Here is an 11415-nt window from a genome sequence, read left to right on the forward strand (position 1 = left end):
GCTGAAGATGGTTTGATTTCATGGCTGGTGCCAAGGCCAGTGCCAGTTATGCTCTGTTCTGATCCCAGTTTCTCTGTCATGAAAGACAATGACATTCCTCCAACCATAACATTTTCCACGATAGCTGTTTTTATAGAACCCTAATCCTGGGCTAGAACAGCTAATTAATCCTGTGTGAAACCTCCATTATCCATCTATATCTGTCTGCAACATGGTGATCTAGAGTTTCTTCAGAGTTGTAATTCCACTTTCATTCAGGCCTTTGTTTCCAGCAAGGTTGCAACTCCTTTTCTCTGTACTGGTCAGTACTTTTAAATTTGTAACAGTGACTGCTGATTTTCAGCAAATCCATTCCTACCCACCTAGGAAAGAACTGTATATGTGGGGAATAGGACGAATAGGAAGCAGAAGCAATAAGGGAATTTGGTGTACTTTGTCAGAAGAATAACTTGCAAAAGAGGCTGATGAAAAGCTGTTTAAAAGCTCTTTAAAATGATGGTTAAATAGTCGTGCAGGGTGAGCAGGCCCCGCAGTAGAAGAAATAGGTGAGAAAACTAATTCTCCATATGACCCCCCCTATCCTATTCTCCAGCCTAAGTGTTTAAGGCCTCCCTTGCAGCTTGAGACATCAGAGACTTCCAGGCGCTCTCTGGGATGAATTTTAAGGTGTGAAAGAAAGGCCTAGAAGACTTCACTGTGTGTATCTCTGCCAACATTTTCTCGTGCTTCCTTGCCTTATCTGATTCATGTTGGTTTTTTTTGTTTTTTTTTTTTTTTTCTTTTCCCTTGATTTACTCTGTAGGTGGGTATATTCACTACTATCAAGAACCTATCTTTTTTATCAGTGTGTGTTCTGTTATTGCCTCCTTTAAATTCAGTTGGAGTGGAAGGCAGGAGATATGAGAGTTACTCTGAGTTCTGTTGCTGTTGGGAGAAATAGATGTAAATATGACTTTAGTAGACATTGAAACTTGGTGAAAAAGGGTGTGTGATGAAGACAGGGAGGAGATTCCCTTCAAGCCAATGGTTTGATCAGCCAATCTCCATTAGATGACTGCTGATCTTTTAGTATGGTTATTTATCATTTGTGTGCTTTAGAATCCCTCACTTCCTTATCATAATGGTGGTGAGCAAATGCACCTTCTTTCTTGGTGTGCCTGTAGGACATTAACATCTCATGATAAATGTGACCAGTGAGGAGAGACAAGCAAAACCTTCCAGTTGCATGGCAGAGAAGAAAAAGAAGGCAGGGGAGCTCAGTGTGTGAGGCTGGAGAAGAACTCGTTCATTCCCTTGCTCGTCATGTGTCACAGATAACACAAGGCTGTGCCTGATGGAGTGTGGTGTGATTTGAGTTGCTTCAGCAGGGCAAGTGAGACCTACAGGATGTTATGGCATGTGTTAATTTCTCTGTGTTTCTATTTCTTGCATTACTTGTTATGAGCTCAAGCTCAGTATGTCTGATCTTATGGGGAAGGTCTCCTTTCTACCAATTTTTGGAGTGCAGGTGCAGTTCCCACACACATGTGGGATGTTTACAGCTGTAAAGAGGAAGGGTCCATCAGCACATGTGTGCTCCCCCAGGAACATTTTGTGTGTAGTGTAACAGTGCAGAAGCATCTCTGCTGCAGTCCTCCAAGTGCAGAGCGGCCACCCAGCCCAGCCAAGGTTTCCATGAACAGCCCAGGGGCCAGTGGGAGAACGTGTGCAGTGTCCCCCACATCATCATCCAGAAGAACATTCTGGGCAATCATCTGGAGGCTGTGAAGTGGCTGAGGAACAGGCTGGAGAGTCACCTGCGAAGAGTTACAGACAGTGGCTCAATGTGCAGGTGGAAATCAGTAACTTGTGTTGTCTCTCAAGGGTCCCTCCTGGGACCAGTACTTTCCAGTAGTGACCAGTTTAGTACCTCCATGGACAATGGGGTTGAGTGCACCTTCAGACTGTCACCTGAAAGGTTGTCACCTTTCAGCTGACACCAATTTGAGTTGCTTCACGAGATGGCAGAGATGCCAAGGAGGGATGGGCTGGAGAAGTGGCCCCGTGCAAACATCCTGGAGTTGAACAGGGGGAAGGGCAAGGTCCTGGACCTGGCTTAGCGCAGCCCTCAGTTTAAACAGAGAGAAGGGGAGAGGGAACAGCTTTGCAGAGAAGTACTTGGAGTTCTTGGTGGCTGATAAGATGGGACATGAGCTGCCAATGGGCACCTGCTGCTCAAATTGTGTCCTGCACTGCATAACAAGTAATGTGCCCAGCAGGTCCAGAGAGGTTCTTCACCCGGTCTAAAATCTTTTTGTGAGAGCGTAGACTGCATGAAGATATTGTACCAATATCCCAAATGGGCATGCTAGAGTTTCCAGAAGGATCATGGAAGTGATCTGAGGGTTGGCACGTGTCTGCTATGCGGAAGGACTGAGAAGTTTAGGTCTTCAAGCGTGGAGAAACAATATCTGTCTGTAGATTTTTCAAAGTTTTTTTTTTCTACTTAAATGTACTCATAAGCTTATAGTAAATAAGGACAGAGCTGTTTTTAACAGGGGCAGTGGCTGTAGGACAGCAGAAAACTATTGTCAGTTAAATGGAGGGAGGATTTGATTAAGAAAATGTAGGTGGTGAGAATATAACATATTGCCTAAGGAAGATTTGGATATGCCTCCAACGTTCAAGGGTCCAGAAATTGCTCCTGCTTGTGATCGAGGTGTGGATTAAATAGCCTTTAAGGAAAAGTTTACATTGGAAATGGAAAATATTGTTTAGCTATGTGAAGGACTCAACATTGCTTTGCACTTTCCATTGTCTAGCACTTAGATATGGAGATGAAAATGAAATAATTTACATGAATCAGAAACTAAAGAGTAAAGGTTAATCTGCTGTGTTGGCACAAGGGTTGCTTTCATTGCTTTAGGCTGATCGGTATCCCACATTAATTCATCCCAGATAATGATAGAACAAATTAAGACGTGACAAATTGCGAGAAAGCTCTTGAAGTCTTCTCTATTATCGTTTCTTGCTTCTGGAGATATGCAGTGATTTTAATAAGGGCAGCAGAATTGCATTCCTCACTGCCCTGCTGTAAATATTTGACTGTGACTGTTCAATGTGACTCAAAAGAATGCCCTAAAAGCATCGGACTGCACATGTCAGGCAGAAATTGGAGTAGAATTAGAGAAGAGCTTATGCGGTCGCGGTTTGCAGTGGAGGGGAGAGCCCGGAGCCGGTGCCGGCGCTGAGCCCCGCCCAAAGCCGGGCCCCCTTGAGCGCGGCCGTGCGGCGGCTGCAGTGTCGCGGCGGCGCCTCCGGGTGTCGCTGTTGGCCGCCGCCGAGCGGCGCTGGAGCCGCCGCCGCCGCAGCGTCCTGCCCCCGCAGGCTGCTCGCTCGCCCGGCGCCGGCCAGAGCGGCAGCGGCAGCGGCAGCAGCAGCGGCGAGAGGCGGCGAGAGGCGGCGAGAGGCGGCGCTTGGCGGGGAGCAGCGGCGTCCGAGGCGGCCCGAGCGGGCTGGCTGCGCTGCCTGTGAGCGGTGCGTGCGGTGTGTGGCGAGAGCGGCTGCGAGGGAGGCAGGGCAGCGGCAGGAGGCAGGAGCTTGGCGAGCTGTGGCGGCAGAGAATGGCGGTGAGGCGGCGGCAGAGGCTCGGGCCGGGCGGCGGGCGAGCGCTGCTGGGCGCGGTGCTGCTGTGCGTGTGGTGGCGGGCGGCGGCCGAGCGGGTCCGCTACGCCATCCCCGAGGAGCTGGGCAGAGGCTCGCTCGTGGGGCCGCTGGCGCGGGACCTGGGGCTCAGCGCGGACGAGCTGCCGGCGCGCAAGCTGCAGGTGGCGTCTGCCGGCAAGAAGCAGCTGAAATACTTTACTGTGAATGTGGAGAACGGGAACCTGTATGTAAACGAGAGGCTGGACCGGGAGGAGATGTGCGGCGCATCTGCGACCTGTTCTATCAGCTTCGAGGTGCTGGTGCAAAACCCGCTGAACATTTTCCGCGTCGAGGTAACCATCGAGGACGTAAACGACAACTCCCCAGTCTTCAGCAAGGCTATTTTGGACCTCGACATTGGTGAATTAATCCATCCCGGTGCTCGTTTTCCGCTGGAGATGGCCCGAGATTCGGACGTTGGAAGTAACTCTCTGTTGACCTACCAGCTCGACAGCAACCCTTTCTTCACGTTGGCCTTAAGGGAGAACCCTGATGGAAGCAAGCAGCCGGAATTGGTACTGGAGAGAGCCCTGGACCGAGAGAAGCAAAGTTCCATTGAGTTGGTCCTGACAGCAGTTGACGGCGGGGAACCTGCGAGGTCCGGGGCTGTTCAGATTCGGGTCAATGTAACAGATGCCAACGACAACCCACCCGTGTTCAGTAAAAGCTTCTACGAGGCGCGAGTGGCGGAGAATCTGCCGGTGGGGTCGCTGGTGCTGCAGGTGCGGGCCACAGATGCGGACGCCGGATCTAACGGGAAGGTGTCCTACGCCTTCAGCAACGTTCCAGGGGCCATCAGCGAGTTGTTCGCTGTGGACAGAGAGGGCGGCGAGATCAGGACGGCGGGTGCCCTCGATTTCGAGGACATGAGTAAATACAGCTTCGGTCTGGAGGCAAGGGACGGCGGGGGGTTAGTGTCACACTGTACGGTCCAAATAGACGTCACGGATGAGAACGACAACGCGCCCGAGATTACGATTCTGTCGCTTTCGAGTCCCGTGCCCGAAGACGCACCGGTGGGCACCGTGGTGGCCCTGCTGAACGCAAACGACCCGGACTCGGGAGAGAACGGTCAGGTGTCGTGCGAGCTGTCGGGCGAGGCGCCGCTGTCGATCGTGGCGTCGCCGGGCGGCTCGTACAAGGTGGTGACGGCGAGCGCGCTGGACCGCGAGCAGGCGTCCGAGCAGCGCGTGACGGTGGTGGCCCGGGACCGGGGCAGGCCGGCGCTGTGGAGCAGCACGGAGCTGGTGCTGGAGGTGTCGGACGTGAACGACAACGCGCCGGTGTTCGAGGAGGCGGCGTACAGCGCGTACGTGGCGGAGAACAACGCGGCGGGCGCGCTGGTGCTGCGCGTGCAGGCGCGGGACGCGGACGCGGGCGCCAACGGGCGCGTGAGCTACTGGCTGGCGGGCGGCAGCGCGGGCGCGGCGGGCGCGGCGCCGCTCGTGTCGGTGGAGGCGCGGAGCGGCGCGCTGTACGCGCAGCGCTCCTTGGACTACGAGCAGTGCCGCGAGTTCTGGGTGGCGGTGCGGGCGCAGGACGGCGGCGCGCCGGCGCGCAGCTCCACGGCCACGGTGCGCGTGTTCGTGCTGGACCGCAACGACAACGCGCCGCGGGTGCTGTGGCCGGCGGCGGCGGCGGCGGCGGGAGAGGCTCCGGCAGCGGCGCCGTTCGAGGTGGTGCCGCGCTCGGCCGAGGCCGGCTACCTGGTGGCCAAGGTGGTGGCGGTGGACGCGGACGCGGGGCGCAACGCGTGGCTGTCGTACGAGCTGGTGCAGGCGTCGGAGCCGGCGCTGTTCCGCGTGGGGCTGCACAGCGGCGAGGTGCGCACGGCGCGCGCCGTGTCCGAGCGGGACGCGGCCAAGCAGCGAGTGGTGGCCGTGGTGAAGGACCACGGGCAGCCGGCGCTGTCGGCCACGGCCACGCTGCACGTGGTGCTGGCCGAGAGCTTGCAGGAGGCGCTGCCGGAGCTGAGCGAGCGGCCGGCGGGCGCCGAGGCGGCGGCGGCGGCGGCGGCCGAGCTGCAGTTCTACCTGGTGCTGGCGCTGGCGCTGCTGTCGGCGCTCTTGGTGCTGAGCGTGGCGCTGGCCGTGGTGGCGCGGCTGCGCCGGGCCGGGCCGCCCGCCGTGCTGCGCTGCCTGGGCGCGCAGCGCTTCTCGCTGGCCGGCGCCGCCTTCCCGGCCGACTTCTGCGAGGGCACCTTGCCCTACTCCTACAACCTGTGCGTGGCGGCGCCGGCCCGCGCCGTGCCCGAGGCCGCTTGGCCGCCGCCGCCGCCGGTGCCCGTGCTGTCGGCGGAGCAGCTTCTGGGCGGGGATTCGTGCGAGAAGCCAAGCCTGAGCAGCAGCGCCGTTTTGGGAGAGCTGCCAGCCGACCCGGACGCACCGCAGGTCTGTAAAGGTTAGCGCTTGCGCTCTTAGCAGTGAGAGTTTCTAAACCTTCATCCTCCTTTTCCTCTGTTTCCCTGTGGTGTGTCCTGGAACGCCGGGGCTTCCACTCTCCTTCCATGGTTACAGTTTCTGGTTCAGGTTAGTCATTTTGACTACCTCCCCTATTTCTATTTGTTGTTGGCTTTTTTTCCTTCTTTTTCTTGTTCCGCAACTTGATATAGTTGACCTCTTTGTCAGCTTGGTTGTTCATAATATTTCTATGTAGGACAGACAAAGGAATCATTCTTGTGTCTCCATGAATCACTAAGTTACCTCTGGTTCCTAGCTCTCTTTTCCTCCCATGATTTGTAGGCATGCTGCTGTAGAATTGTCAGCTTTGTTAAGGGTGACTGTTATTTTCGAGGAATTATTTCTCCTATGCCAATGGTTCTGCTGCGCTGTTTCGCATGTAGACGCTGTAGATTGCTCCTCCCCTGTGAATATTTCCTGCTTCTGCTGTGTGCCTTTCCATCTTTTGAGGAAGGCTACTACCAAAATGCTGGGATGGAAAGACTTTATCCAGGCCTAGTTTTTCTCGATCTTTGTAAAATTTTTTCCTTAATCTACAGGATGGGTTTGTCAATTCCTTTCACAGAACGCAGCTGTTTAGTGGCAGACTTCTGTTTAAGTAATTATTGTTTGGAGTAGTGTTTCCTTTCCCCTGAAATGTATGTGTTTTTGCCATGAAAAATTGTTCCTTCATGATGATGTTGGACAGTTATGTTCTGGTGTTAGAATTTTTCAGAACGGGGAGCCTAAACCGAGTAGGTTATTTATTCTAGGATTCCAGGCATTGTTTCTCTCTGCAGATATTTTTCTTCTGATTTTCTGTTTATTTGGTTTGTTAGTATTAGTTTTTTAGGGTTTTTTCCTCTCTTTTTCAGTCACAGTAGTACTTTCTTGTATTGAAGGAAGTAATGAAGGTGCGGATTAGGATATTGAGAGAAAAAATTCACAGGTTTAGGCTCAGTGATGAGATTCTTGCCGTTCTACTTCTGGTGAGTAAAATATTAGAAGTGTTTCGAAACTCCTCTTGTGTTTCATCACACATTCATCTTTAGGCGAAAATATTTGTCTACGAATATCTTCTGAATTTTTAGGTGTTACTTTACTCCATAAATTAAAATGCTTCTTCATCTGTATTTCCGGAAGTGATGTACTTGGACCTGGTTTATATTTGGACAAAACCCCGTCGGTTAATGCTCATGAGATGTTGGGTTCCCAAAAGAAAGTGTGCGGCGATCCCTGAAGAGGAATTTACAGCTTGTTCCTCTGTTATGTGCCTTCCCATCTTTTGAGGCGTTGAGGAAATGGTTACGATTACGGGATTCCTTTTGTCCGGTCTTTATGTAGCTGGAGCTCAGCAGTGTAATGGAATTCCCAAAAGCAAAAAGCTGTGCTTTGCACTTCAGAGTCTATTTTCTGTTTGTCTGCTTCTTGTCCCATAGAGACATTTGCTTTATGCTGGGTTTTGGGATTATTTTGGAGTGGATCATCGAGTTCCTTTTCATAGTTGCTGCTTTCTAGGAAAGCACTGTGTAATCGTGTAATGCGTATAATCACGAGCTGTCGTGTGCATTCTGATATTGGTGGGGTTTGGTAGACTAGTGTCATTGATGATGGTAAATCGTGATGCCATCTTGGTTTGTACAAAGGCAGAGGCAAAGTAAATCAAGCAAGAAAGCCTCAAAAGCTGTGGCATTCGTGTTAGAAATTGGGGATTTAAACGAATAGGGGAAGAGTTGTAATATTCTGCAAGTCCTATTAAAAGAAATTCATGATAAACCTGCCTTTCAAGGATATTTTCGATGTGGCAAATGCGGAAGAATCGAAGTAGTGCTCTAATGGAGGCCTGATCGCGACCAGCTAAAGGCTAGAAGAGATCTGCTGGAGAAAAGCACAAGGCACAAGATCCCCGCAGAACGGGACCCCACGGCTCAGTGACGGCTGTGCCGCCGCCGAGAGCATCCCGTGTGCGAGGCGAGGCGGGCAGCGCTCGGCAGCGCTCGGTGCTGCAGTGCCGGGAGGAGGCTGCGGGCGCCGCTGTTGACCGAGAGGAGCGAGAGGAAGCTCGGAGCGCTGCAGCCCCGCCCGCTGCGGACATAATCGGTCGGTTGCTCGGTGCCTGGCTGGGCGGCCGAGCGATCTGCGAGAATCCCCGCAGTGAGAAGAAGTGCTGAAGGGAAACGGAGGGACTCCTGGGAGCGGCCGAGAGAGGCGAGTCTTCTCCAAATTAGCTCCGAGAAGCTGCAGGCCGTGTTTCGGTGCCGGCGGTGCCGCGACACAGATGTGTGCGGCGGGGAGGCGCTGGGGCCGGCGGCAGCGAGCTCTGCTGTGGGTGATGCTGCTGGCGGCGTGGGAGGCGGCGTGGGGGCAGCTGCGCTACTCGGTGCCCGAGGAGATGCCCAAGGGCTCGTTCGTGGGTGACGTGGCCAAGGACCTGGGGCTGCAGCTGCCGGAGATTAATGACCGCGGTGCCCGCATTGTCTCCGGAGGTAGGACGCAGTATTTTGCTCTGCAGAAGAAGACGGGACATTTAGTGACGACGGAGAGGATCGACAGAGAGCAGCTGTGCGAAAGTGTGCAGCAATGCGTGCTGCGCTGTGAGCTGATAGTGGAGGGGGAAATGCAGGTTTACGGAATCCAGGTGGAAATTACGGACATTAACGACAACGCGCCCACCTTCCGTGAGGCAGAAACAGAGCTGAGAATGAGTGAGATGACAGACCCCGGTGCACGGTTTCCCCTGCCAGATGCTCACGACCGGGATTTGGGTCAGAATTCCCTGCAGGGCTACGAGCTGACTGGTGACGAGTACTTCTCGCTGGCCGTGCAGTCGGGCCCCGGCGGCGATCAGCGTCCCGAGCTGGTGCTGGCGAAGGCGCTGGACCGGGAGGAGGCGGCGTTTCACGAGCTGGTGCTGAGGGCGATGGACGGCGGCGATCCGGCACGGACGGGCACGGCTCGGATCCGAGTGACGGTGCTGGATGCGAACGACAACGCGCCGGTGTTCAGCCAGGCGGAGTACACGGTGCGTGTGCCCGAGGACGTGCCCGTGGGCTCAACTCTCATAACCGTCCTGGCCACGGACGCAGACGAAGGGTTAAACGGGCATATGAAATATTCATTTAAAAAAATCACAGAGAAGGATTCTCAGATTTTTCAGCTGGACAGTGACACGGGAGACATCAACCTTTTGCAAAGCCTGAACTTCGAGGAAGGAGATTCTCACGAACTAGAGGTGCAGGCACATGATGGGGCAGGTCTTTTTGACACAACGAAAGTCGTGGTCACTGTGACAGATGTGAACGATAATGTGCCGGAGATTTCTGTCCGTTCGGCCCGGAGCGAGGTCTCCGAAGACGCCCCACCGGGAACTGTCGTGGCCCTGCTGCACGTGCAGGACCGGGACTCTGGACCGAACGGTGCCGTGCGCTGCTCGCTCGAAGGGCAAGTCCCCTTCCGCCTGGAGAAGTCTTTTGACGATTACTACCGTGTGGTGACAGCGAGAGAGCTGGACCGAGAGCAGGTGTCGGAGTACAACGTGACGGTGCGGGCGGCCGACGGCGGGTGGCCGGCGCTGCAGAGCAGCGCGGTGCTGGCGCTGCGGGTGCTGGACGTGAACGACAACGCGCCGGTGTTCGCGGAGGAGCGCTACAGCGCGCGGCTGGCGGAGAACAACGCGGCGGGCGCGCTGGTGCTGACGGTGCGCGCGACGGACGCGGACTGGGGGCAGAACGCGCGCGTGCGCTACCGGCTGTCGGAGGGGCGGGTGCGGGGCGCGCCGCTGTCGTCGTACGTGTCGGTGCAGGCGGAGACGGGCGCGCTGTACGCGCTGCGCTCCTTGGACTACGAGCAGGTGCGCGAGCTGCGGCTGTGGGTGCGTGCGGAGGACGGCGGCGCGCCGGCGCTGAGCAGCAACGTGTCGGTGGTGCTGCAGATCGTGGACGAGAACGACAACGCGCCGCAGGTGCTGTACCCGCCGGCGGGCGCGCTGCGGGCGGGCTCGGGCTCGGGCGGTGCGTGGTCGGGCGTGGAGCTGGCGCCGCGCTGGTCGGAGGCGGGCGCGCTGGTGGCCAAGGTGGTGGCGGTGGACGCGGACGCGGGCCAGAACGCGTGGCTGTCGTACGAGCTGGCCAAGGCGACGGAGCCGGGGCTGTTCCGCGTGGGGCTGCACAGCGGCGAGGTGCGCACGGCGCGCTCGCCGCTGGCCCGCGACGCGGCGCGCCAGAGCCTGGTGGTGGTGGTGAAGGACCACGGGCGGCCGGCGCTGTCGGCCACGGCCACGCTGAGCGTGGTGCTGGCCGAGAGCGTGGCCGAGCTGCTGGCCGAGCTGGGCAGCGCGGCCGACGAGGCGGCGGCAGAGCCGGGCGAGCCGGCCGTGAGCCTGACGCGCTGGCTCGTGCTGGCCGTGGCCGCCGTGTCCTGCCTCTTCGTCGCCTTCCTGCTGCTGCTGCTGGCGCTGCGCCTGCGCCGCTGGCGCCGCCAGCAGCTGCTGCCGCCCGCCAGCGGCGCCTTGCGCGGCGTGCCCGTGTCGCACTTCGTGGGCATCGACGGCGTGCGCGCCTTCCTGCAGTCCTACTCGCACGACGTGTCGCTCACGGCCGACTCGCGCAAGAGCCAGCTGCGCTTCTCGGCCGGCGGCAGCTGCTGCGACACCCTCCCGGCCCGGCCGCTGCCCGACGAGCCCGCGCCGCTGCTCGGCGACGAGGACCCTGCTGGCGCCATCCCCGTGGATCCCGTCGCTCCCTCGGTGAGTTTCTCTGTTCAGATTTTCTCTACGACACTTTCTTCTGCTCTTCTCTTTCCCCGCCGTGTCCTCTGGCTTGCTTAGGAGATTTTGCTTCAAAGGAAAATTTCCTTCCGTGACGTTCTCAAGGATTGTGCCTGTTGTTCTCGTTTTGTGATCTTGCGGTCCTCAGCTTTCCAGTTCTTGAAGAAAGATGGAGGTAGAAGGCTTCTATTGGCAGGCTCTTCATTGGAATAGAAGTTAGAGGTTCCAGGTATTCTTCCCATATCTAACATGTGCTGTGCAGAATCTTTGCTCCTGTTAGTATTAGATCTTCTGATTTTATGCATTATGTAGAAATTCCCCATTTTTAGGAGGCTCATGTGTCTTCCGCACAGCACATGTGCTTGAATAAGTTGAGTGGGTCGAAGAAAATGGTGATGGCTTTGCGTGGGTCTTCTGTGCATGTTGTTCTCAGCCTATGTACTTCTGCATGATAGATAGTAGAGTTCAGCAGGAAATGTCTTTGCATCATCCACGCTTTGACCTTTGTCCCACATGGAGGATTCGGAC

General features: G+C 56.1%; 2 protein-coding genes across 2 annotated transcripts; both read left to right on the forward strand.

Annotated features, from left to right (window-relative positions):
* Window positions 1-3308: 3308 nt before the first annotated feature.
* On the forward strand, window positions 3309-6089 carry LOC130266571 (protocadherin gamma-B5-like). Its single transcript, XM_056515826.1, has one exon. It carries the CDS (start codon window positions 3603-3605, stop codon window positions 6087-6089), a length of 2487 nt encoding a protein of 828 aa, XP_056371801.1. The 5' UTR covers window positions 3309-3602.
* An 868-nt stretch (window positions 6090-6957) lies between these two features.
* On the forward strand, window positions 6958-10866 carry LOC130266572 (protocadherin gamma-A5-like; the record flags this gene model as incomplete). Its single annotated transcript, XM_056515827.1, has 1 exon — window positions 6958-10866. A coding segment is annotated over exon 1 (2466 nt), but the record flags the coding sequence as incomplete, so codon positions are not given.
* Between the last annotated feature and the right edge of the window lie 549 nt (window positions 10867-11415).

Source organism: Oenanthe melanoleuca, unplaced genomic scaffold, assembly GCF_029582105.1.
Source record: "Oenanthe melanoleuca isolate GR-GAL-2019-014 unplaced genomic scaffold, OMel1.0 S089, whole genome shotgun sequence".
NCBI classification, from domain to species: Eukaryota; Metazoa; Chordata; class Aves; order Passeriformes; family Muscicapidae; genus Oenanthe; species Oenanthe melanoleuca.